Source organism: Passer domesticus, chromosome 2 (assembly GCF_036417665.1).
Source record: "Passer domesticus isolate bPasDom1 chromosome 2, bPasDom1.hap1, whole genome shotgun sequence".
Taxonomy (NCBI): Eukaryota; Metazoa; Chordata; class Aves; order Passeriformes; family Passeridae; genus Passer; species Passer domesticus.
In genome coordinates this window covers 122,333,198-122,360,710 of record NC_087475.1, presented here as the reverse complement: position 1 = coordinate 122,360,710, position 27,513 = coordinate 122,333,198, and the positions used below count along the sequence as shown (strand labels likewise).

Here is a 27,513-nt window from a genome sequence, read left to right as displayed (position 1 = left end):
CAAAAATATATCATGGCTGTGTGGAAGGTCACCTCCCATCCCTTCTTAGATGTTAATCACCCCCTTCAGTATAGGTGGCCTATCAGATTGCATAGGCTGGCTAAATGCTGGGATATGTGATAGCATATTTACTGGGCTGGAGGATCTAAAGGTAAGGCTGATATCTGGAATGCCAAGATATTTGTGAGGGGACGCAGGATTCCTGCTCTCTTCAGCTGCTTGCCCTCCAAGAGGAAGAAGGCATTTCAAATTCCTTGCAAGCCCCAGGCTATAAACAGGCTCTTCCTGTATGAAACAATAAGGGCTCAGGAGCTGTCTGCTTTTCTGAACAGGTCTAATACTACTGAAATATGCTTTTGTGGGGAGCATGAAGCACATCACTTGTGGGGACAGAAGTGCCCAGTGCTACTGGTGTAGATCATCCAAGAAGATGGTATTGAAGACAGAGTCATGGGCCAAAGAGGGAATCAAAGGTCCCATCAAGCTGGAGCAGACAGACACAGAAAGGGGAAGGAGTCAAAGCAAAAAGAAAGCAGGAAAGAAGAAGAAAATAATTAGACAAAGGTGGGAGAACTATTAACATTGTTTTGCACAATGGAGAAGTGGCTCAGCCATTAAATACACTCCATAAACACTGTATTTTTTCAGCTAGCTAGGCTAAGGGCCTCTGTGGGGGCAAGTACACAAATGATGGGTCCCCAAGCCCTGCTGCTCTCTCAATGAGAGTAGAATTTATCACCTATATAACAATCCTGAATTCATCTGGGGGGAGGTGCTGTGGCACTGGCATGGTCTGGCTCCTCTGTATCAGATTTCTGAGTAAGCCTGTATTCCCCAAAGTAATGAGAAGATTGATATGAGCAAGGGAATGCATTTGGTATTTTACTCTGTGGATCACAGGGCAAGTGCCACATGCAGTAGTCATGGATGATGTGTTTATCCTCAACCCTCTTGCTAGCTTGAGGACAGTGGTGCTGCAGCTTGAGTCTGTGAAGCTGTTCTTGGCATGTAGGCTTTTGGCATAAAAAATCTCCATGGGTCTGCCACCACAGGCCACAGCCATTCCTTGGGGTGCAGAGTTTGCAGGGTGTTGGTGCTTTGGAATTATTTGTAAGGCATTGCTCTGTTTTGCCTGGTCCTAGTCAGGGGACTGAAGTGAAGGCTACTGAAATGCAAACCACTTGGATGATGCAGGAACAGAAGTGTCCCTTACAGCTAAACTAAAATCTTCTAGGAGGTAGGTTGTTCTCACACTCATCAGCTATGACAGAGGGGGGAAAAGTGTCTGTCCAGGTAGGACCTGTTTCACCTGGACCCTTTGTTTGCACAGAGCAAAACCATGGGATTTCATACCTTCTTGTACAGTGATCCTACAGTAAAATGTGAAACTTCAGATATTCCTTTTTCTCAGATGGGAAATCTGTACAGTAAGACTGCCAGATCCACGAGCCTTTTTCCTGCATGGGACGAAATTCCTTTTTTTCCATTGTGAATTTTACCAGCCAAGGGTGTTGTCTCACCTTATTCATTAGCCAGCTAGTGTTGGTGTAATTAGGGGTTAAGTAGTTAATCTCAAAAAATCCCTTGGAAGTCAAGGAATCCATATATTTGCTTATTTGTAATTTGTATACTGCCCCTGAGGCAACCAGGCATGGAAATGTAATCCCATATTTGTGTATTTAACAGCTGAAAAGATGATGTGAGAAGAGGTTTGGGTATACAACATTATAAAGAAAACTGTGACTGTCTAACCTCCTGATTCACCTCCCCTGTTGCAGGTCATGCATCTCCCTGGTGCCCAGTCCTGTGGAAATCCTGTATTTCAGTGTGCAGTGAGGCTGTTTTTTTCTGACACAGGATGGAGCTGAGAGTGTGCTTAAGCTTGTTTTTGTCCCAGCCAGAGAGGGGAAAACTTTCTTCATTAGGGTCCTGTTTGTGGTAGGCTCTACAGAAACATTCATCAAATGCTGACTTTACTTAAAGCTCTGAGAGTCAAATTACACGAGGTAGGCTGAGGCAGGAATAAGTGGTGCTGCTACAGTGCTTCTAGAGAGGTTTGTTGCTGTTTTTTTGCAGTGCAGATGTTAGGACTTTATGGGAAACCCATCAGTTCTCCAGGTGGGTGGAGATGTGTAGTTGTAAGCAGGAGTAAACGTTGGAAAGTTGATCATTTGTGGCTCAGTGCTATTGAGCAAGACAGCAAGATAGGAACTGATCAGTAGGAATGACTCAAAAATCAGTGATCTGGGAAAAAAAAATTTAAAAAATCCCAACCACAAACCCAAAGAACATTACTGCAATAGTCTGGATGACTCAGAAGGATGGAGCCAAGCATAACATTAGCTGCTGTAAGTCACATGTTGAAGAATAAGGAATCCAGGCTGCATTTATCAGTTGGCAAGTCTGTCTCAGGAAGGAGTGGGGGCTGGTGCAGCTCATTGGCTGACTGCAGAATTCCAGGAGGATGCTGTAGCTGGGGGAACCCATGCAGATTTCAGTAAATAACCTCAAACTGAATGGTTCTAGGAAGGGCTGAGTGTGTGATTTAGCACTAACATGTCACTTCCCATGTTCTCTGTTTAGTGCTTTTGTTGGTAATTCCTGGATGGAAGAGGTTTCAGGGACAATGCCTGAGGGTGTTAAAGAATTGGAAGTGTGCCTTCCAGTAAAAGAGGTTCAAGAGGTGGGGTGAAAAGGGAAAGCTGAAGGGTAACATTTTCAGTGTCTATATGTACCTACAAGGAGAATAAACTTCCTGTGGTCTAGCAGACTGAGGGGCACTAAGACCCAAAAACAGGAATGTGAAACTGGATTTAAAATCCCCCAAAAATGATGTGAGAAGAACCACTATTTTTAAACATCATCTGTAATTAACCACTAGAAAAACTCAGGGAGGCTTTTGGAGGATCCTTCCCACGAGGCTTTAAAGTTGTGGCTGGATTCTTGTCAGAAATTGGACCCTTGTAGAGATGGGAAGGATTTCTGCCAAGTTTTCTGACACAAGTTTGTGAAGATGTGGGTCTTCATGATCATGCCACTTCTTTCTGGCATTACAGTCAGATGTTGGCTCACGGCTGTTGGCAGCTCTGGGGTTGAGAACTGGGACCTCAGGGCAAGAGGCAAAGGCATCCCCTCTCAGCCCAGGCATTGCTCCTTTTCACCCTGCCCTGTGCAAACACTCACCAGTGTTTGCTTCACCTTTTTATTGGATAATAAAATTATATTGCTCTGATATCCCAAAGTAAATGAAGCTCCATTAGTGTCCAGTGAAGTCGTCAGTGATGACTAATTGTCATTTATCAATGCTGCTTTAATTCTCTTCTAGCCAAATCAAGGCATTCCTTTTACATCCTATCATCTATGGGTCTGTCCTTTTACATCCCATTATATATGGTTCATTTTAAACTTTAAACCTTGTTACTCTCTTGTATTTCTTGGCCAAAACAGAATGAGATTTTCCTTCTGCTATCTCAATGAACATACTAATTGGTTTTTTTTGGTGGAAAAGCTATATTCCCATAATGCCTGGTTTTGCTTTATTTATTACCTTATTCCCCTCAGACTTAAACTTTGTCAGAGGCCAAGTCTGTGCCTGTGGAAGAGTCAGAGGTGCAATGTGTGAGGTCTGAGAGCAGGACAAGGATGGGTGTTGCTGCAGGTGGAGGCTGGGACAGCATCAGTTGGTGCCAGCAGAGGCTCTGAGCCTTTGCACACAGCGTGCTGTAGCAGCGACAGAACTTCCTAGGAAACACAATGGCCACTTGTGAGCCAGCCCTGGCCCAGGGCAGCGGAGGACAGCCCGGCAGGGCAGCAGGGCTGGCTGGGTGGGGCGTGCGAGGATCTGTGGATGTGACTGCCGAGGCTGTGCGGGGTGGGAGGCGTTTTCCTCCTGTGAGTTCAGCTGGAGCGTGTGCCAGCCTCGGCACACAATGTTATCGCAGCGCGGTCAGCGCGGCCCTGCTCGCACAGCGCGCCCCAGGAGACTTTCTCCAGGCCCTGCAGCTTTGGGCCTCGATGGCTTTTGCCAGAAATGTGCCATTCCCTGGTTTTGTTCCCAGTGGTAGCAGAGCTGGCTGTGCTCGCGGTGCCACCGAGGTGGAGATCTGGTTGTGAGGAGTAAAGGTGAAAGGTTTGGTCAGGAGCTGAAGCAGGGACCTCTGCTCTACCCCACCCATCTCTGGCAATCAGGGCTGCTCTTGGCTCTTTCCTTATCCAGGGCTTATTGCTGTGCTGAACAGCCGAGTTAATGAGTCATTAAGAACACTCTGTCCCCGCTGCACAGGGACTTTGCTGCCCGGATGGAAATCCTTCCCAAGAAGCCCATTCCCCTCTCTGTAGCAAACTCAGCTGTTGAAACCTCTTGGATAAATAAATGCAGTCCTTCAGGGCTCAGGCCCAGCCTATGGCAGTGGTTTCCATGGTCCAGGGATGAGTGGTCTGCCTCCAACCATCTTTACTTTTGTCACTGTTAAATACCTTGCCTAAAAGGGAGAGTTGGGCCTGGATCATCAGAATCTCTTGGCAGTTTCACAGATCTCCTTTCATGGCAGTCTACAGAAGTTCTATCTTCTCTCTAAGGACACACTGTAGATTAAATGCTGCCTCTAGAAGTCCCAGCTTCAGCCTGCACTAGGAGAAACCCTATATTGTTTATTTTGTTCTGTTGTTCCATGAATGAGACCTTTCTACCCAGACAACCTCAGGCATCCTTTCTTTAAACAAAGAACCTTTCCTTAAATTCTTTGGCAGACTTTGGTTTTCCCAGGACTGATGTTTCAAAGACATCCATGTTTTCCATGCTTTGACATTCAAAGAATGCAACAGCACTGGACTAGTTGGCAGAAAAATTGGGTGGTTTCAGCCTTTGACATCTGAGATTCATCATTGACTGGTCTTTGGCATCAGGGAGGTGCAAGACACTTGTTCATGCAAGTGTCTGTCTCCAGGTCGTTCAGAAGTCTTTGCAGGTTCATCAAGAGCTCTCCAAGACTGGTGTTTGTGCTCCAGTTGAAATGGTGCAGTACCAAACAGAAGGCTGCTGGCACCCTCATGCTGTGTAAGAATCCTCAGGATGATGCAGCACTTCACCACCTGTGACTCTGCTTTCTGGGCTACCTCACAAATCATAAATTGGTTTTGGGAGGTGGACTGGAGATGAGCAGGTTTGAGCCTTTAAAATTACTTACCAGCAGCCCACATGCAGATCTGCAATCTCACGTGCTCAGTAGGAGGTAAGACGCTTCTGGGGGGTACCTTGACACCTTCTTCATTCAAGCTGGCAGGTAGCCATTAAATTAATCTGGCTTTTTAACCAGAAAATAAGCACTGTTTTTTTAATGTGACGAATTAGGGGTCATGGAGAACACGTAACAGGAGCTTTTGGCAGCAGAGGGCTTCCATGAAAACTGGAGGATAAACCAGGCAGGACTGAGGTGTGTCCACCCTGCCTCTGTGTGCCAAGCCCAAGCTGTGCAGTGGGAGTTCATGCAGCTCCTCAGCTGCCAGGAGCTCAGAGCCCTGCAGGAAGCCACTGCTTCCTGGGACAAAGTTCTCCACAGCACAGCTACAGCTCTGGTCTCCCTGCGGAAGGGCAGGAGCTGCCCTTCCCTTCCCAGGGCTAAAGCAAACCCAGGCTGTGTTTGTCCAGCCCTCTGAGCCATCAGGTGTGCTCTAGATCTGCAGTTTTTTTCATCATCCCTCTCCAGGACTTGGTGGCTTTTGTAAAATGTTTGATGTTTTCTTCCAGATTATTAATTACTAAAAATACCCTGATGCCAAACGCCCTCCAGGATCTTGGTACAAATATACTACAAAAAAATCCCCAATCACTTCTAGTTCTCAATTGTGTTTTGGAACCAGTCCGATAGGTCATTTATAGTCTGTTTAATGACTTCTGTCTTATTTTTATGCCAAGCAAGTTCTTTAATCATAGTGCCACATGATAGAAGGGAAACTGCCTTCCAGGATCTCAAGTATATTGTACCAGCTCTGTTATATTTAACAACTGTACATGCAATTTCCTTAGAGAAAAGTAGGAACACAGTTCAGTGGGGGTGAATTTTCTGTAAGCCCATGTTGGTTGCCCCTAGTTATATTTCCTTCTTTTTATTCCTTGTGTTCTTTGTTAGCCACTTCATTATTTAGTTCAGGTCTGAGATCCTATCACAGGTCTGTAGTTACTTGTGAGTAATTATGAGATTATTATAAAATATTTACGCCCTTCTACATAGCCTTTAAAAAATGGCAGACTATGGGATTTCTTGTTCTCCTCCAGGACTTACCCATTGCACCAAGAAGTACAGAAGATCAACATAAACTGCATACATAATTCCAATATTATGAAAAAAATCCCAAAAAGTTAGAAATTTTCAGTGCCAGGTACCTAGTCCTGGTGATTCAAAATGCCTGATTTAGTAGGTGGTGTTTAACTCCTCTGGGGTAGTACAGGAATAGACATGTCACTACCAAGGTCTTCATCAACTACTTTCTTTCCTCTCAGCAGTAGGATAGGAGTATTTATTGATTTCTTTTGTTGTTCTCTGCATTGTTATTGAATAATCTAAGATTTCCATCTGATAACAGATCAATACTATGAGTCAGACTCATTCTGGTCTTAATTTACTTTTTAAAAAAAGACCTTTGTCAGTCTCCCCCCCCACCCCTTCACCTCCATATTTTTAATAATTCTGATCTCTAATTTGAATTCAGCTTCTCTCCTACTGCTTGTTACATGTGTTATACCTTATTTACTTTAAGCTGCCTTATTTCAATTTTACATCAGGTTGTGTTTTTTCAGTTGCACTATTCTTTCTTTACTGGGGAGTTGTGTATTTTTGGTGCCTCGTAAATGATTTTTAAGTAGTTGCTGGTGATTTTTTTTATTTTTGTATTTAAATGCTTTCTTGGTGTTTATTTAGCCCAGAATTCTATTCAGGGCTGGGAAATAGGACTTTTTAAAGCAACATATCTTTTAAAGCACTGCATTACCAGTTTGGACCTCCTTCTGCTTTCACATAAGAGTGCAGCGAGCTGGGGATCAGGGAACTTGCTACCAACCTCTCACTTCTGCTATCATTTTACCCATCCTGATAAGGGAAATACAAGTTTTGTTCTATTTGGATTTAAGGTTTGCCAGATGAGGAAGATGTTAAGAACATTTAAAAATCCCCAATGTTGTTTTTCAGCAACATTATCATGTGTTAAGCTAAGCAATAATTTAAGTTTTTCTTTGATGGGCGCTTGAGTAACCTGTGCCATGTTCCAGTATTTCTTGGTTATCCATCCAAATCATCAATCCTGTTACTGGAGAACCAATTCACAAATACTGAATACTGATAACTAGGAAATTGTGATTCCAAGTCACAAACAAGCTAGCAAGTACTTTTATTTTTGCCCCACTCAGTCTGTCTTAGGGCTACACCTATTGATTTTAATATTGTCTTACAAACCACGCCAGCATTTATTGCAATGTCTTACAGCTGTAGTCCCCTGGGCAGGCAAAGCCTTGATGAATGTAAACTGGAAAGGAACGCCACAATTGTGTGCAGCTAAAGAGGATGTACTGGAATGGACTTGACTTCTATATTGTGTTCCTGTAAAGGAGGGCACGCTTTTGAAAGGCAGAGTCAGGGCTGCAGCTGCATAAACTCAGCACTGCTCAGGGGGAGTAGAAACACACCAAACCTGCTGCACCCTGGGCCAAAGCAGGGGGCAAACAGAAATATTAGAGCTCATGTCCTTGCTTCAGAGCTCTGGGGACTGGAGAGGCACAGCCCATTAGAAGACGTGTCTACATCTTGCTGAGGAGCTACCTGTAATAGTTGCATTCACTGGGATGGTGTTTATCAGCCAGACAAGAATGGGGCCTCATAGTTCAGGGCAGGTGGAAGAGTGTTCTCCAGTTGCTGTGCTAAGGTGGGATTTAGAAGTTTGAATGGAATGAAATTAGCTCCCTGAAATTCTGCCAGGTTTCACACAGGACAGGGAACCCCTAGAGAATCTTCATGCTTCTTTTAAAAGGATCCCAACATGCTTTAAACCATATTCCTCCTAAGAATATCATATTCACTGAGCAGTAACAGGGCTGCAAGGGATTGAAGCTTGCTGGAAATAATGAAGAAAAACATCTCCAGGCCTCTCCAAACTGGAAAAGCCCTTTGGCTCTCCCACCTATGTTTTCTGGCAGGTCTGTATGTAGATAATCCTTGACTCTCTCCATCTGCCTGTTTATTAGTTTGAAGCCAAGTTGTCTCAGTGAATGCTGAACACCTCTGGATGAATGATGTATCCATGGGCAAGTTGTCTTCTTGATCGGGAAATGAGAATGACTGGCTCAACAGCTTCCAAGTTCAATAACCTCCTTTACTTCTTAATGAATTGCTGAGGCATGAGAGGCTTCCGTTCCTTGCTGGCATCTTTTACACTGTGCCCAAAGAAACAATCATATCAGGCTCAGGAAGACTGAAAGGGCAGGGAAACAGGAACCATCCCCACGGATGTCCTCCCCAGAGAGGCTGGGAACGCGCTCTGCTCTGGGAAGTGGGAAGCTGAGGTCAGCCAAAGTGCACAGCAGGTATGCACATCTCTTGGGATGGGAAGAAGAGATAATGGCCTGCTTTGCTACGCCCATCCCTGCCCTGCCTGCTGGTGAGCTCTCCTGGGCCACCCTCACAGCCTGTGTGCAGAGTGCACCTCCGCTCTGTGGTTCCGTGGTGTGGAAATGAAGGCAGGGAGATAAAGGTGGAGAGTGGGTGGTGACAACGCTCCTGAGAGCCCTGAGCCTTCCACTCAGCAAGGCAGGCCCTGGTGGTGTGAGACGGGCCCAGAAGAAGTGAGAAAGGAGTAGGGAATGAGCCCCCATCAAAAACTGGAAGGCAAAAACCCCAATGGACAGTGAGGTAACAGGGGATGCTTCCAGGCATACAGACTTGTTCCCATCTTTCAGAAGCTTTGTCCCTTCTAGCTCCTTCTGCCTGGGAATGTTAAGAGATTGCACAAAAAGTCTTGATAAAACAAACATATGGAGATCCCCTCAAGAGGCTGGGAGATATTATTAGCTCCTCTTTTACTGGCAGGCCTGGAGCAATTAATTACCAGAAGTATTATCAGGTACTTGTCACTGCTTTCCCTGGATCCACTTCACATAGCCCAGATTGGCTGTAAGCAGCATGTTCCCTGACTAGCCTGATCCCTCCCAGCTCCTGATAGTAGTGCCTCTTCTCCTCTCCTGAGGGTCTCAGCACTGGTGGAAGGGCCATAACCTTGAATATATGCTGAGAGAAATTTGAGTCCATGGACCACTTAAGCATGCAGCATGCCTGTATTTTTGTCTTCTCAGTGATGTGCTCCACCTCTGTGACCAGGGGGAAAGTTTTAGGCAGGAGGCAGGGAAAGGGACAGGTAAGAGGAGGTTATATGGGGACCTAGGGAAAGGCATTTTGTGTATGATGGCTGCATAATCCATGTTTAACGATTTACCTGTGAGCTCTGGGCTCTGCCCCAGTGCTGCTCTGCAGAAATGCCACTGCAGATGCTCTAAGAACTTAGAATTTCTAACCAACACACTCTTGTAAAGGTCTGTGCTTCCAGAAATAGTCTGGTCAGGTTTTAAGTGAAATTATGCTGATCCATGAAATGTGTCTAAAGGAGAATTCTTCTCTTCCTGGTGCTGCTGCAGTAGCACAGCAGTGTGAGAAGTCATCTTTCTTGACTTACTTGTTCTTTGTACTTTTAATGAATTTTTACTATTGATACAATTTTGGTGAAGTTGCTGTTATTAACCATGTTATTGTTAAAGGGAAAATCATGCAGGTCAGCTGGTATACCTATGAAATATTTCCTGGAAAAGGGATGCAGGTTCAGGTGAAAGTACTAGTAAAAAAGGTGCTTTGTCAACAAAGTTTACACTGAGTCTATAGGTAAAATTAGAGGCATCAAAACGATCTTCACGTCAGTTTAACTCCATCTGCTTATCCATTGTAAAAGTAAAAAAAATCGTATTCAGAGTAGTGATTACAGCATCACCTCTCATACAACCTCTCATCATAGAACTCTCCTGCGTTTGCCGTGCTCAGTTTTGCATCTGCGGGCGAAGTTTGGGAGGCAGGTGAAGAGGAAGGTGGGGTGCGGCCCGGAGAAGGCTCAGCGTGCCCGTGGCGCTGCGGGTCCCGCACAGCATCCCTGGGAGCCGCCGCACGGATGCGGAGACACCGCCCGCTAGCGGCGCGGGCTGCGCCGGGACAAGGTCAGAGCAGCTCTCTGAAGGGCCGGGCTGGGCCACAGAGCTGCACATTGGTCCTGGTGAGCAAACACCTCCAGCTCTGCAGCACGCTCGGAGGCAAAGGACTCGTTTGTGACTGCCCTGCAGGTGTCCTGGGGACAGCTCTGCTGGCAGGGATAGCTGGGCTGAGCAGGGCAGCTCCACCGTGCCTCTCACTGCCCCAGCTAATTAGCCCCGCTCCAGAGGACATAATTAACTCAAGTGGAATTCCTTGCTGGCACTCCCAGTTCTGAGCTGGTGTCCCCCCCGGGCTGGGTTTTCACAACTGGTGGCAACGTACTTATTTTTGTGTGTGTTTTTCGACTGAAAATATTTCTGTGAGGTTTCTTTGGGTCTTTGGTCCTATGGCAGGACCATAGAGCCTTTGGGAGGCTTTCTAAGGCTCTATGGTCCTACCCAAAACCATAGAGCCTTAAAAAGCCGCCCTCTCCCCCCCTGCTTGTTTTTCTGCTTATGAGGTAAGATCATCCTTAACAGATGTTTGTTTACCTCTTCATAAAAACCTCCTGTGATTCTACAGCCTCCCCAAGCAGTGTGCTGCTGTGCTTTGCTATTCTTGCCATTGCAAAGTGTTTTTCTAATGTTTAGCTATATCATTTTTATTGCAAATTAAGCTGATTATTTCCTCTTCTCCTTTTGGTGAATGTAGGGGACAACTGTTTAGTCTCTCCACCCATTATAACAAATGTTTATGTGCTGGAAGACTGTTATCATACCTCCCCTCCCGTTGTTCTTTTCCTAGAGAAAACAAACTCAATTATTTTATCCATTCCTTATAAGTCATGGGTTTTTTTCCACCTCTCTTATCATTTTGCTGTTCTGTTTTGGACTTTCTCCAGCTTGTCTGCATCTCCTGTAAAATGTAGTGCCTGGGAGTGGACACACTGTTCCTGCTGGGAGCTCAGCAGTATCAAGTAAATGCAAAAAATAATTGCTTCCCTTGCCTAATACACAAAATCTGCATTAAAGCACCTCAGAATGAGATTTGTCCTCTTCTGTGGGGATCTCACTTAACAGACACATTGGTCCCACCCAGCTCTCCCTGCTGGACTGGTCACCACTGAGTTTGGAGCAGCACTCCTGGTGTCTGTGCAGCCCTTTCCTGAGCTGGATCTTGGTGCAGTCACCTCTGCAGAGGCAGCCCAGCTCCCCAGTGTCTCACATTCCTCTCAAATTCCAATCACTGCAGCCTCCTGCCTTCAGGAGGGACTGCTGACCCCCAGCCCAGCTGTCATCCTCTTCCTTTTGTCCTCTAGTCTGTTGTCCAAGACACTCAAGGAAATACTGAACAGCCCTGGAGGCAGAACTTCAGGGACACACTTCTCCCAGCTGGAAAAGTGAAGCCCAGATAATTACCCTTGATTAAGGTACTTCAACCAGTGTACCTTCTGCATGGTGACTCTGCTTGGTGCTCTGGGAGCCTGTAATCTACATATTTTCTATCTGTTCACTGAAATCAAAGTATTTTACACTTACCCTTTCCTCCTCATCTACCAGGCCTGTTAGTCAAAGAAGGAAATTAGCTTGGTTTGACATGATTTGTTCTTCAAAATTCCCTGCTGGTTGTTTCTTATCAGCTTATTGTTCTTTAGCTCCTTATAAATTGATTGTTTCATAATTGGTTCCATATCTCTCTAGGTATCACAGTTAGGCTGACTGGCCTGTAATTCCCCAGGTCCTCCTAGAACAGTAATTTTCAGAGAAGAACTGCATTTAACAGATATTGAAAGACATTCACTTTTGCCCTCCTTATCTTTATTAATTGTCTAGTTTGGTTCCATCCCTAAAATTAAAAACATGTTTCCCATAAGTATTCATCCTCCACTAGAGGCTCAGCACAACCCAGCCCTATCTTCACCTCTCCTCTGTTCCTGCCCTCCTGTTACATACTTCCCCAATTTTCTTCCTCCTTGATGCTTTATATCTTCCTCCCTCTCTTTTCTTTATGGTTTGCTTGCACCTCCCTAGCAAAATATATTCCCCAGCAATTCATATCCACCTGCTGCCTGGAGAGAGTCCTGGAAAAATCTGGGAGCCTGGCCCTAAAAATGCAGGCAGTGACATTTGCCAGGACTGCAGGGACATGGTAAGGTCTGCTTAAAGATTTGTCCAGGGCTGGCTACACTTTACATGATTTCTGAGGCCAGTAGGTGGCAGAGAGATGATAAAATCTGGTGATCACTTTGGCTCTGGGATGGACAAGGACACATTACTAGAGAGCTGGGTGAGTGTCTGGCAGAGGAGAGCACTGGGTGAAGGTCCCAGCTTCTTGTAGGGAGGCTGAATGTGCCCAGTGTTCAGCCTCAGCCACAAGTGAGGGGTTTGTGTGCTCAGCAGAAGAACAGGAAGCGTGTGCCACTTCCTAGCTAAGCAGATCCCCAGAAGATAACTTTGTTTGAGGGAGGGGTATCGTTATCCAGGGTTGTGCGCTATATAATTGCACAATCTGCTATCATGCATGAACAGAGCTGTTCAATAGCATGGCCCTGCCTTGTCCTGACATCATGTCTGTGTTGGAAATCCGTTTGGAATGAAAAACCCCACATTCCCCAAGTGACCTCGTAGTCTCTGAGCAAAAGGCTGAGTTGCAGTGGAGACTTCACAGACTCAGTGGTGCCAGGGACAGAAGCTCAGTCACCAGCCTCAAAGCAGATAAAGGTTGAGAAGTCAGCAATGAAGCAAACTTCTTTCCAAAAGAAAATAGTACTTGAAAAGTGCAGGAGATGCCCATGATTCTTTGAAGGCAAGAAAAGTCCCAAAGGCAAGGAAAAGCCACTGTGAGTTAACAGTGTTACTTTCACTAGCTGGTACTATTTTTAGCACTGGTTTTGGGGGATGAAAGTACTCAGCACATCTACAGGTTGCTAATGAGAACATAAATACTAAGGTACACAGGTTGAGAGTGTTTGCCCTGTCAGTGCTGCAGTTCTTTTGTAGACTCAGTGATTGTCACACGCTGCATGTGAGGTCCAGTCTTCTCGACCTTTGCTTTTATGGTCTCTACTCCTTCCTTTCACAGCCACTGCTTTCATGCTACAAAGGTAGCCCTGACTTCCAGCATTACCCTCGTGCCTAAGAGAATCAAGTCAACTTCTTGCTCTTCTCGTGCTCTGCCTTCTCTTCATGGCCATCTCAAACAACCACTTCTCTGCATAGCCCCAGTACAACAGTAATTCCTCACTGCCCAGCTTCATTTTCATTCAGACCCTTCTCTTCAGAGGGAGGAGGCTCTAATGAGCTGGAGAACCTCACCCAGAGCTCTGTGGTGCTTTCATAAAAAGCCTCTAGATGAAGGCACTCTGGTTTTCCATAAACCAGACATGTCCTGCAAACTGAGTGCACCCCATGCTAAAGGCTTTGCACTCTGTGATACCAAAGAAAGTCAGCCCTGATCATTTGGATGAAGGTAACACAGACCCAAAAATCACAGACTTGAATGTAATTTCTGCATCAGTTGCTGTTGTGCAACATGTCAGACAATGTTTGATATTTGGATAGAATTAGCAAAAGGCAAATAGAAGGTTAATGGGAAAGGTCTCTGACAGTAGCTGGATGTAATTTAGAGATGGACTACAGCCATGTAGTTGCATACCAGATTTGGGGTTTGGCTCATTATATTAGAGAGAAAAGGCCTAGAAAGGGATGTGCACCTTCAGCTAGAGCTGAGTTTTCCAAAAAGACAGTTTTGGTTTGAAAAGGAATGGGCAGTTTAACATCTGAACCACCTGCCTGCTGTGATGCACCAGCCTGCAGATACTCTCTAAAAGTGCTGCGTGCTGGTGGTACTGTTCCTCCCTCTCTTACTGCTTCCCAGAGAGGGGTTGAGGGATGGCAGTGATGACCACTCACTCATGCATTGATACTAGTTTATCTCAGTAGCATATAGCAAAAGAAAACCACAAAGGTGTTCTTTCCTCCTCACTCTCCTTGCTCCTCTCATCCAACCATGCCTTTTCTTATTCATGTCGTGTTCTTGGGACTTGTGTGTCCTCTGTCCAGGAAGACTGTTCCCATGCTTTATGTGGTATTGGGCTAAAAAATGTTCTGCTGCTGCTTCCCTGTTTAGGAGAGTGATTTCTTAAGGTGTTCAGAATATAACTTTCAGTCCAACTATGTGCATTGAGGGTGATTTTTCTTTTGTGTCTCCAGACTGGTTCCTCTTGCAAAATATTACTATTTTCCATCTCTCACACTTTAGCTCTTTTGAAATCCAGTTTGAAAAACATCATCTCTGCCTCCAGTTGTGCTTTGGACCTTGGGGCTCTGCAAATCAGCCGAAAAGCTGTTTGGGAAGACAACTCCTGAGATGAAGCTCTGAACTTACATGGACACAAATGCCCAGAGCCACAGAAGAGTGGCCTGAAACTGTTGGTTTGAAGGTACAAAATTTTGTGGCCCTCGTGTTTTAATATCTCATTCAAATGATAGCATTTCTGGAGACAGAGTGTCTCCCAATGCCATTCTGGGAAATTAAATTCAGTGCTGAGTTTGCATAAAACGAGAGGAGAGGTACTTGCTGCTTCATCACTTTATGAGCCTGGCATCTGTATCACTGCTTAGCAAATCTTGCTTCCAGTAATCCTCTTTTTCTTCAGAGCTGAGCACCAAGAGCACATTCTGAGCAGTGTCTCCAGAGAGACTACAAAAACCATACCTCAGAGTAAGGTTATAGCCTTTGATTTGTAATCAAAACTCTCAGGGCATTTAGCTGTACTTGTGGATGCATTACTGAGCCTGTGGTTCCTCTCTTCTCTGACCTCTCCAGCATTTTTGCAGGTGGTTGGTGGCAGGCAAGTGTGCCTGGGGTAACATTCCTGTGTGCTGGGCTGCTGGAATTCAGCTGTGCTCCTTAACAAAACAGTTTGGTTTAGACATTCTTGATGCATGTGTACATGCAAGATGCATTTGGAGGAAAAACTGAGCAGAGCTGAGACACTGAGAGGTGAGGCTGTAAAATTGGTCTTTCTCAGCCTTGATTAATATTGACTGATAATCTTGTTTTCCCATTCTGCTGCTTTTTCCAGGTAAAAGATGTTAAAGAGCGGAACAAAGTATCCGATAATGCCAAATATAAACCCAGTACTTCAGTACCTGCCTGAAAATCAGTAATGAAACTTGTCTGTCAGAGTTGGGTGTAGGGAAACAAATTAATTCAATTAATCCTGCCACCATCAGAGATGTTGGTATTCCCTTTTCACCTGCCACACCACAGCACCTAAAGACCAGCGAGTGTGGTCACACACAGAACTGTGCTAAACCACAGTGGAACTGCAGAGGTGCTTTGGTCCCTGCTTAACTGAGCAAACTCCCATTTATGCATGTATTAGGTTTTCACTGCCTGCTGCCTGTTCCTCTCCCCCCTCTGCTTTTTCATGTTCAGTGGACTCTCCTCTCTGTGTCTCTGCCTCTCTCTCTCTCTATTTTTTTTCTCCCTATTGTTCCCCACGTCACTGACTGTCACTCACTTCATAAAGCCGTCTGGCTCGGAGCTTAAATATTGCAGGGCAACTAAAACCCACCATCAGAGCCAATTCAGTCATATCTGCTCAGTCGTGCGACAAGATTGGGGCTTTTAGGGTAGGGAAGAAGAGAGACAAAAGTTCACTCTTCCCTGCAGAGTGCCAAGAGAGGAGGGGGACACCTTTCTTCGGTGGAGCCTCTGACAGCGGCAAGTTGCTTGCTCCCCATCCTTAACCTGTCGAGCCTCTATTGCCGGTAGCGTGCGCAGGTTGCGACGTCCTGGAGTGCAGGGTGGGGGTCTGCAGCCAGAACACCAGTCTGCTGGCTCTGAGTGGGCTCAGGCAGAGTCCTGCTCTTTCCTCATGGCAGGCGATTCCAGGGGAAAGGTGGCTACATAAATACCTCTTATTTTTGAGGCTGGAGGGGCTGACTGCTTGCAGGTGGAGCCCCAGACATTCGGGCTGGTTGTGCTGCTCCTCATCCCTCCACCCAATATCATTGCTCGCAGTTGAACTGACTGAGCAACCTCGAAGCACTTGCAGAAAACAGAGGGGATGGGCATGGCAGAGTTGTGAAGAATGTGGCCAGCTGGAAGTGATCTCAGGGAGGGCTTAGCCAACTGCAGCAAGCTGCGAGCAAGATGTGCGATGGAGTTAGACAGGAAACATTTTCCCTTCTCTTGTACAGTGAGTTTTCCGTGTGATGAGGTCTATCACACCTAGAATGTTGTTCTTGAGGGCTGCAGTGGAAATGCTCAAATGATAGCGTAGATATCAGTGTGACTCACAGGGAGAGAAGGAGATGGAGGTAACCGAGGTGCCTGGGGAACAATGAAGCTTGTACTGTGTGTAGTCATGTTTTTTACAGAGTTGCACGTGATTGGTAACTGTGGGGTGTACTTTGCTCTGTGAATTTGCAGAAAGAGGATGTTTAAATCAGTTTAGATAATGTATGTAAACAGCATAATCTTCTGCTAGACTTGTTAATGTAAGCGCTGACATTAACACACTTCTTTACACGACTTTAATGACTGAGAAAGTAGCAATTTTCCTTGGTGATTAAATTATATGTTTGCCACTTATGTATGCGAGGTGTTTGTGCAAGCTGAGGAACTGTGTTCTTTTCTTCATTTTCTAACATGGCTGTCCGGGGTAAAAATATTACTAGGATTGAAGGCAAGGAATACGAGTCCATCTTGCTTTAGCAAAATGCCATCATAAGTTTGTGGGGCTTTTTTTTGTGATTTTTTTTTTTTTTTTGATTGAAAATTTGTGAAATTCCCCCGAGCCATAGAATTCTCAATATTTTGCGTGTTTGTCTATGTGTGACTACGTACACAGAGTAGTTGAAACAGACTGGTATGCGTTGGTGTGTCATAACATATGGCATTACAAATATATCCCAGCGGTATCTGAAGGAGGAGGGAAGTTTAGATACTCAGATTTTCATGCTGTTGACTGTACCTTCCTTTTCCGAGTGCTTGTGTATGTGTCTGCATTTAGGGAACTATAGATGGAGGTAGTATCTAAGAGATGGAATTCTAGACCCCTGTGAACAGCTATTTTATGAATAATGTTCCCTGTTTCACTTGTCATGCTCTACAAGTTGGTCTTTCCGGGCCACTGTAATATTCCTCAGAGACTTCAGACTGCTGTGATGTGTTAAATCAACCCATACAAAACAACTTTCATCTCTATTTTCCTCATTCATAAATCTTCCCTTGCCTGAAATTATATAGTGCGAAGTTCAGGATATGCAGAATGAAGCCCTGACCTAGGAATAATTTCCTATAATGCAAAAGTAATGACAGATGTAATATTTGACTTGCATTACTCGAAAATGGATGACTGCCTTAGCTTTCCAATAGTGTATCTGCAGCTGGCTTCCAGCTCTGTGTTAGCCTGAGATAGTGGCACTGACATTTTAGAGACAGCAAATAGCATTTTAGGTCCCAGTTAGAGACCGTGGTGTTTTCCACTGTTCAGTGTGGTAACCAACTTCAGAAGGAGGTGCAAAGAATAGCCCCCATAGCAACAAATATTTATACTGCATATAACATATTCTATATAGCAAAACTAATCTATACAGTAGTTGTTAAGCTTGTACAGCATTACTACCACAGTAATGGCATTGTAATTGCTGTTCTTACCCAACAGTGATTGTTAAAGTAGAATTGACATTTGCAACCTAGAGAGAATTCATGTTTGTTTAGGTGCAAGATGAGTGCAGATTTGAGATCTGTTTGACCTGAGAGGGGTTCTGGTGCAGAAGTATTTGAAAGCTTCACCCTCTCTTGTAACCACTGCAGCTGCCTGCTGATAAATCTGTTCCACTGTATTGCTGGTGAGTGTTTGTACGTGTACAAAATCTAAGCAGACTCACAGAACTGAGCCTACAAGGCGCCACAGAAGACTCTCACCTGCAAAAGGAGATAAATATACTCCCTGGCTGAAAAGTAATTGCCCATTTAGAGCCATGGAAGGAAGAATTTAGCAGGCAGCTTGCTCTGGCTTCCCAGCCCTTCTTCTGCTAATAAATCATTGTGAACAGGCAAATCAGCAAGCAAGCAACCGCCTGCCTTTCTGTTCTCAAAGCAACAAAAGACATCAGCGGGAAAACCTGAAATCTTTAAAATTTAGCATAATTTGTGGTCTTTCTCTTTGTTTTTTCTTCCCTTAGACCATAAGAAATGGGTGACTGGAGTTTCTTGGGGAACATTTTAGAGCAGGTGAACGAGCAATCCACTGTCATTGGGAGAGTTTGGCTCACGGTGCTCTTCATTTTCCGCATCCTGATCCTGGGCACGGCGGCCGAGCTCGTGTGGGGAGACGAGCAGTCAGACTTTGTGTGCAACACCCAGCAACCTGGTTGTGAGAACGTCTGCTACGATGAGGCCTTCCCCATCTCCCACATCCGGCTCTGGGTCCTGCAGATCATTTTTGTATCCACCCCTTCACTCATGTACTTCGGGCATGCTGTGCACCACGTCCGCATGGAGGAGAAGAGGAAAGAGAGGGAGGAAGCTGAGAGGCGCCAGCAAGCTGAGGTGGACGAAGAGAAGCTGCCCCTGGCTCCAAACCAAAACAAAGGCAACAACCCTGATGGAACCAAGAAGTTTCGCCTGGAAGGTACTCTCCTGAGAACGTACATCTTCCACATCATTTTCAAAACCCTCTTTGAGGTGGGATTCATAGTAGGTCAGTACTTCCTGTACGGCTTCCGAATTCTCCCCCTTTACCGCTGCGGGCGGTGGCCCTGTCCCAATCTTGTGGACTGTTTTGTCTCCAGGCCCACGGAGAAGACCATCTTCATTATGTTCATGCTGGTGGTGGCTTCCGTGTCCCTCTTCCTCAACCTGGTGGAGATCAGTCATTTGATCCTGAAAAGAATCCGGAGGGCTCTGAGGAGGCCAGCAGAGGAGCAGCTTGGAGAGGTCCCAGAGAAGCCCCTCCATGCCATCGCAGTCCCCTCCATCCCAAAGGCCAAAGGCTACAAGCTGCTGGAAGAAGAGAAGCCAGTGTCCCACTATTTCCCTCTCACGGAAGTAGGGGTTGAGCCCAGCCCCCTTCCATCAGCCTACAATGAGTTTGAGGAGAAGATTGGGATGGGACCACTGGAAGATCTCTCCAGGGCATTCGATGAGAGGTTGCCATCGTATGCGCAAGCGAAGGAACCAGAAGAGGAGAAGGTACGAGCAGAGGAGGAGGAACGAGAGGAGGAGCATGCAGGGCCTCAGGAAGAGCCAGGGGTGAAGAAAGCAGAAGAGGAGGTGGTGAGAGATGAAGTGGAAGGGCCTTCAGCAGCTGCTGAACTTGCTGCTGATATGAGACCCCTGAGCAGGCTAAGTAAAGCCAGCAGCCGGGCCAGGTCAGATGATTTGACTGTATGAAGGTGCAGGATGCGGGGAGCACATGAAAAGGAAAAGGTTGAAGAGGAAAGGAGAGATAGAGAAAGAATCAAAAGATATTTTTAAGCAAAGTGCTAAAATGGCCACTTGAATATTATTTCCTTTTAAGATTCTCAACTGGAAAGGTACTACCATGGTAACAGTGCCTTATTTGCCCCATATGTCCCTGTATTTCCCTGTTTCCACATGCCAGCTCACTCCTTACAGTAATATCTACACTGTACACATAACTGATGTATTTTAAAGCCTAACACGGCAGTGATACTCACATGTTGCCACTGTGATCATATTTACTGAAAGCCTTGTGTTCCACATTTCTCTAGGAATGTGGGGCGGATCTGTCTTTCAGCCAGTGAGGGGAAAGACTGATCAACAACTCTATCTAGTCTTTCTCTTTCTGTTTCCTCCTATGGCTCACTGAGCAGAGCTCCCCTTTGCTGTTGGCATGGAATTGCAGTTATTTAATTCACAAAGTGAATTCTATGCTTAGCATCAACACACTAAAATACTAAGCCGAATATTCCCCTCTTTATTCAGAAAATAAAGGCAAAAATGTTCCAAATTTCTCTGTGAATGTATATCTCAGTTAGGTAAATATGTTTTCCCTGGTCAAAAATATTTCTGCTCTTCAAGCGACATTGACAGTGGGCAAGGTTAACAGTAGCTCTCTACTAGGACTTAGCAGATGCCCAGAGATAGATTATTTGTTCCCAAGAGGGTCATCCAGCCCTGAGACTAGTTCAGAATACTGGAAAGAATAAATTCAAGTGATATTTTTTACTTGCAGCCTTGTAACTTAAAGATTTGAAACTAGATTTAGCCAAGCAAGAGGAGAAAAAAATCTTCTGAGAAAGGAGAGGGACAGCTATAGCCCCTAGAGCATGAAACCAAATACAAGCCTTCATGGTATGATCCTGACAAGTGTTCAGTTCCTAGAGCTTCCAGGCTCCCAGGCACTCAGCAAATCTCAGGTACAGAGTCCTGAAGGCACCTGTGAACCTAAACCAGGGGTCTGGGTAACTATGTGACTTTTTAAACTTCTAAATACAAAACTGGTTGGTCAAGTTTGAAAAGACTGATAGGGTAAAAGTCTTTTGACAGCCTTTGTTTTTCATTTGACAGACAGGAGCCATTCAGTGGGCTGCTTCTCCATTAAATGCCAAAGTCTCGACCAAGTAAGACAATGCCTTTCAAAAGATGACTTAGACCTTTTGTGCCAACAGGTCTGTACAGAACTCTCAGAGACTCAGAAAAATCTTTTTTTTTACAGAAGGCAGAAAATTATGTGTTTGCAAATGTTTAGATGTCTAATATAGATTTCTAATTTTAGGACTACAGCAGCATCTCTTGGCTGGGACAGTGCAGCAATGCGTTCAAAAGCTTCAGGTTAACAGCTATGTCCCCCAAAACTGAGCCCCATGCCAAAAAAGTGCAGGTATGCACTCTGCTCTGCTCTGCTCTGCAAACCTCAGAGCCTGCCATCTCAGCAAATTCTTTCTGCTGGGCTGCAGCCCATCCCATTGTTCCCAGAGCAGGCTCTAATCCAGGTCAGGGAAAAAAAGGTCTTTGGCACAATGCATCAAACTCATCCCGCCGTTAGCTAGAAAAGACCCCCTGCAGCCTCCCATTGTAGCAGGTCTGACTCAAAGCCCAGGAAAGGCAAATGGGTGTCTGTGAGAGCCCTGGGTAGGCTTGGGCCCTGTCCCAGCCCCAGAACAGTCGGTCCTGTCGCTCCTGATCCCACTCCTTTGGTGGAGTTCCCTGCCTGGCCACGCGGCCGTGAAGGTGGCCGGTCTTCACTGCCGAGTGACAATAAGCTGTACATATGTAGAAAGTTTGTAGGGTGCATTGGGATTCTTCAGCTGCCACAGAGGTGCCACGCATTGTTTTTGTTTTTTCCTTTTTTTTTTTTCTTTCTTTTTTTTTTTTAACACTATTCATCCTTTTGCTCCTCTTGGGCCTGGATATTTTCCCAAGGTTTGCAGCCTGAGGTCAAAACCTTTTTTTCCTTAGACAAAGGCTGTTGGGTGTCCTTCCTTGTGAAGGAAGACTGAAAGGTCCCTCCTCAGTTTTGGGAAGGAATATGACAAAGCAACACATGCAGAGAGAGAGCCTGGAGGCTACCATTTATCCACTCTCTGAATACAGAAACAGGAGAACTGTTATCACAACTGAGGGAAGAGCATGTTTTTCAGCAGGAAGAGTCCACTGTGCCCAGTTCACAACACTAGAACTAAAGGAAGGGCTAAGATTTAGATGAAAAACACAATCACCACACTCACACTAGATGGGATCCATTTATTTTCTCCATAGAAAGAGACAAGAGTCTGCATGATTCTAAGCAACAACCAGCCCACTTGTTGAAGGGGGTTGGAAACATACTTTCCTGCAGGTAAAAACCACAACCTTGTTACAGTTTATATGAAGTACCTGCATCAGAGCATCTGACCCTTCCACATACCAAGGTACCGGACAGGTTGAATGACACCCACCCATGCTGACTTCTAATTACTTGACAATTCCACTCCTGATCTCTGACACTCATACATTCATTAGACTGCAGGACTACTTGAAGATGAGTGCTTGTTCATCAGGAGTTCATGGTTCATAACGTGGCTGTGAGGCAGGGCAGTCTTTAATCACCACATGTTAATTATGTCCTTTTCCACTGGAGAGCCTCAGTAAAATGCACCATGTGCAGTGTACTCCATGGACACTGTAGTTCTCTCACAGCTGCCACAGGAACGCTCCTTTCTTCCTCCGGGTCCCAACAGCACAAGAAGAAGCTGGCATTTCCCTCCTGCATCCACTCAACTGCTTCTTGAGTTTTTATTTTTTTATTTTTAAAGCCAGTTTTCAAGTACTCTGCCTGGCTGGCAGTGAATCTGTAGCCACCAAGCGCGGGCCATGGCATCAGGACAGTGCTGCACGGCAAAGCGGGCAGGGAACAGTCCGGTCTTCTGGCACTCGGCCTCATCTCTGCAAGGAAATCTCTGTGGAACTGTCAGCAAGTCATTCTTCCTTCTTGTGCAATTGGGAATCACTTCCTACCTTACAATCATGATGTGAGGCCTGACATGTTGTGCTAGTTATGGAAAGGGAGGTCCTTGGATGGAAAGCCCTACAGATGAGCAAAGGATTATTGCTATTTCTGGAGGTGATAGCACATAAATGTGCTTTATTCCCTCTCAAAGAAACAAACTTAAATGTTTATTCAAAAAATTCCTAGTGAAGTTGCATAACAGCCTCAGAGCTGTGGATTCAGTGTATGATTCTACCCAAAAAAATAACTTAGCAAAACACAGAGATATATATGATAAACGAGGAATATTATTTCCTTGAGAAGGGGGAAATCACTGGACAATTAGCGCCATGCCTGGATAATTTAAAAATGTGTGTTTACCCCCTTGGCTCCCTGTGCAAATAAATTCCTAACTGACCACATGGCTCTCTGCAAGGAGCATAAGATGCAAGTGTCAAAATCACCAAAGGAGGTGAAAGTAGAAGAGCAAGGTAGTCTCTTAGCTTACAATAGCATGTGGGGGTTGGTGTTCTCTAGTGTCTAGAGCAGTGGACCTAGGATAATAATCTTAGATTTATTTCCAGCTCTGCTTCTGACTTGCTGTGATAATCACTTTACCTCTCGGTGCCTTTTTCTCCACCTGTAAAATGGGTGTAAGAATTTCCACCTACCTCACAGGGATGTTGTGAGGCTTCCTTAATTCTGTTTGTAAAGTAAGTAGGAATGATCTGATGAAAAGCACTGCTGAAATGCATGGTATCCTTGTTATTTCTTGGCAGAACTGCTAACTTGGGTAATATATGACTCCTCAACCAGAAGGGCAGTAGTTTGGAGATGGGAACACTGCACTGCACTGACAACATTAACATGGATGTGGATTTGCCTTGGGTAAAAAAGACTTTATTGATTCCCTCACCCATGTCTCCCACCTTAGCCAAGGCCATGTATGGAGCTGTGGTGACAGTGTGGTGATGTGGACCCCTCTTCTCCAACCCCAGCTTCTGCCCTGGGGCAGCGTTTGTGCTTAAATAAGGCAGCTCCTGGAGCACTTGGTTCAGGCTGGTGGAGCTCTTGACAGTTTTGAGGCACTTGGAAGGCATGTGGGAGAGGGTTGTATCATACAGAATGTTGCTGGGCTTCTGCTTTAAACCACTCAGGGCGACAGAGACCGACACCCACAACCTCTCAGTGCTGAAACACAGTGAGGTGCAGATTCCTCCTCCTGCAGGAGAGGAGAGATTTGGGGGATCTCTGCTCTCTAGGTCTGTGTGGGCATCAAACCTACTTAATGATGGGGGAAGTCCTATCTCTCCTGCTGCTCAGTAACTCACTGACTGTGCAGTTTTACATTTAAAGAGCAGCTGTGTCACACAATGCTGAAAAAAAAAAAAGTGGCAGTTTGCTGTTTTGTATAGAAAATGGCTTTTCAGGCTAACAACCAAAAGTAATCCTAGCCTAGGCTTAGTTTTGTTCAGTAAAGACAGGAACATCCATGAGTACTACACTAAAGCTTTCCTGTAAGCCCAAGGCAGCTGTGATAAAAGAGTATATGGTGCCAGATTTCCTGAGGGCCAGGGCTGGATAAATGTACCAAAATCAGGGGACTTGTCAAAGTATTGGAATAAATTTTCCCCCCCAACACAATGACATTGCCATTCCTTGGGCTCTGTGTGTGCTGTGCCTTTTAACACGGCTCAGGAAAGGCTTTTTGCCAACACCAAATGTGCTCACACAGCTGAGCAGTAACCATGGCAAGTGACTATGTGTCAGCTTTGCCAAGACATAGCCTGGCACACAATCCTTTCCTTGCCACTAGTTTGGCACCAGCCTATTTCAGTAGAAGAGGCAAGACTTACGTATCTGTCAACAGTTCCAGCTTTCCTCTCAGCAGACTGCTGTACAGAGACACAGGAGGTTTGTGCAGCCTGGAGAGGAGGGGGCTGAGGGCATTGGGAGGCCTAAGTGCTTTCTCCAGGTTCCTAAGGGGGAGGAATTCCAGAGATGATGGAGGCAGACTCTTGACAGAGGTGCACAGCAAAAGACCAGAGGCAACAATCACAATGAGCAGCAAAGGAAAATTTTGACTAAAAAAAAAAAAAAGTTCAGATGGAGAGTGGTTCAGCACTAAAGCAGGTGTCCAGAGACATGGTGGGATCCTCATCCTTGGGGGATGAAGCTTGGCTGGGGAAAGCACTGAGCATCCAAATCTGACTGTATTGAGCTGGAGGTTGGGCCAGGTGATGCCTTCCAGCCTGAACTATCTATCCCATGGGATATCCCAAGCTGAAAGCTCAGTGCAGCCACTGCATGGAGGAATGACACGTGTAGGGCACTTCTGGCTCTCGGGGTGCTCTGGTTTAGGCTGTCCCAAAGGCCACACAACCTCCAGAGTCACTGGTCAAGTGTTCAAGGCCTGGTTGGATGGAGCTCTGAGCAGCCTGGTCTGATGGAAATGTCTCTCTGCCCATGGGAGGGGTTTGGAACTGGATGATCTTCAAGGTCCCTTCCAACCCAAAACATTCTATGATTCTGTGATTCTACGAAATGATGTTTGGTAGCTACAAAAGCTGCTTGAGGCCAGAATCGTGCTGTGTAACTGGTTTGGAAAAAGCATTATAAATAAAATAAAAAAAAAAAAAAGAAAAAAGAGAGTATGCTTTTCAACAGATAAAATAATGGAAACATAGCGGCTTAGGTCTTTCCATATTTTAACTTCAGCGTCAAGTGTGCCTTTAAATCCATCTGAAAGTGCAGAGGACTGCATTTTAACATTCTGTCAACAAAAACCTGTGTGTTTTAAAGCTTGCTGATCTGGGATGAAGCAGCACTGAATAGAAATGGTGATTACAGAGCTACTGACAGAACATTTTGAAAAAAACAAAGAGTGCTGGCCTTCGCCTTGCTAGATCCAGTACAGTGGAACAGTGAAAGCAAACCAGGCATTTATTGGCTTCCAAGGTGCAAAATCTATATAAAAAAATGCTCAGGTAAGTTTTTCAATACATACGTGTTAGTTCACAAAAGTCAGACAACCCTGTAAAAGGAATCCATGAATTGCCAGTGAATATCATCACCTGAACTCATCAAAAATGAACTCAAAAGAAATGCAGAAATCAGAACGATGTGGGAATGCTTCCAGCTTCCAGAGTTCTTGTTTATGAAAACCTCTGTAGAGAAGAGAAAAGAAAATGGCTGGCTGGCTGCCAGCTAAGGCTATTTGTCATAAATATGCCCTGTAGCACCTTCTGGAAACCTGTGTGATTTCTAAATATACTCTTGGCCAAACCCCATGATTCAATTCAATATGCTGCACCTTCCTGCTTCACTTAAAAGGCTTGGTTTTGGTTCTCTCTACAAAGTGACCATAAAATAGCCTCATTCACTATAAAATGTGGAAGAATAACTACAAGTGAGAAGCTGCCTTTGTACCTGTGGAGGGCCACGGACCCTTCTCCCCACTATCTAAGGAGGAACAGCACAAAGTAAATTTCCCATTTTCTTTTCACACTTTTTGTCTTCCCTAGAGGAGAAGCCCTGGGACTGAGAGGTGGGTGCAGGGCTGGGTTTTCCTGTAGGAATTATCTTGTTCCCTGTTTCTCCCAAGGCCCAGGGATCAGTAATTTACAGCTAAGCAGAGGCATCTTTCAAGCCTATTTCCAAACACATGCAAAGAAGAAAGTTGAAGACCTGTGACCAAGCTCTGCCTTGTTTTTTACCCTTGTGCTGAAGCTGAGTTGCCAAGGCATAAACAAGATCAGAACTTGGCTCCCTATAACTTATTTTTAAAGGATTTCCTGTTAACCTTGCTCTCTAAAAGGCAACCAGCAGCTAACCTTGCCCCACAACCTACCAACACAGAACAAAACAACCACAAATCCACAAAATCCCTCCAAACTCAGGAATCTCATCACTTTAGGAAATAACAGTTTTAAAGTAGCAGATACAGAATGAAAGAACAGGCAAGGCCTGATCCCAGCTCTGCATTAACTGGCAGCGATACCAGAAGGTGTAAAACAAAAGGTCTCAGATCAGATACAATAAGCTGCTCCCTGAGTTCATTTCTCCATGAAAATGGAATGTTTTCTTCTCTTTGCAATACTGCAGACAAGGAGACAAATTTCAAACCAAGAAGTCCGAGAGCAAGACAGAAAGCCACACAACCAGAGACTGTGGGACAACCCAACATAGATTTGTTTTCCTAGTGAAATGAGTTGCAATGAATAAAGTTTCCTGATTTTCAGTCAGCAGGGGCTCTGTGCTTTGTTAAACTCACACCTTGGTTCTTCTTGTTTATTATTTCTGAATACAAAGTTTTGAGTGGCAATGGTTAGAATCATAGAATCAGAAGCATTAAGGTTGGAAAAGGTCTCCAAGACCATCAAGTCCAATTGCCAACCCAGCACCACCATCAAACCATGTCCTCAAGGACCATATCCATGTTTTTCAAATATTTCCAGGGATGGTGACTCCACCACTTCCCTGTGCAGTCTGTTCCAATGTTTTACATTGTTTTCTGTGCCTTTTTCACCACCGTAATGTGTAATCTAAATGTCTCCTGGTGCCACTTGAGGCCATTTCCTCAAGGTGTGTATTTAAGAGGAAAAAGATTCAGACGCCATGAAGGTCAAGTGGGAACGTGACTGTGACATGAAGGATTGGATCTCACACCGATAGCCATCAGGAAATTCCCTGTCTGCACTTCTGCTTCCCTTCTGGCCCCATTCCTTGATATATTGCAATGGCAAGTCCCGAAAGGCATCTGCAGTGGAGGGAGGATGGAGAGGGCTCCAGATCAATGTTCCCTTAAGGGGGGGGAAGATGGGCCAGGAGCAGTTGTGTCTCTGC

At 45.2% G+C, this 27,513-nt stretch overlaps 1 protein-coding gene across 6 annotated transcripts in view; it reads left to right on the top strand.

Annotated features, from left to right (window-relative positions):
* Positions 1–26,912, top strand: part of GJA8 (gap junction protein alpha 8) — a 42,211-nt gene extending 15,299 nt beyond the window's left edge. For 3 of the 6 annotated variants that reach the window (XM_064410996.1, XM_064410995.1, XM_064410997.1), the window contains 3 exons: positions 18,419–23,930; positions 25,471–25,655; positions 26,773–26,912. In XM_064410996.1, coding sequence (XP_064267066.1) covers positions 18,429–19,628 — 1,200 coding nt within the window. In that variant the 5' untranslated portion in view covers positions 18,419–18,428 and the 3' untranslated portion in view covers positions 19,629–23,930; positions 25,471–25,655; positions 26,773–26,912. Of the gene's footprint in view, positions 1–332; positions 565–11,535; positions 11,647–14,477; positions 14,659–18,418; positions 23,931–25,470; positions 25,656–26,772 lie in introns of all 6 variants that reach the window. The other 3 variants (XM_064410994.1, XM_064410993.1, XM_064410992.1) reach the window with 2 other exon arrangements.
* Positions 26,913–27,513: the final 601 nt, after the last annotated feature.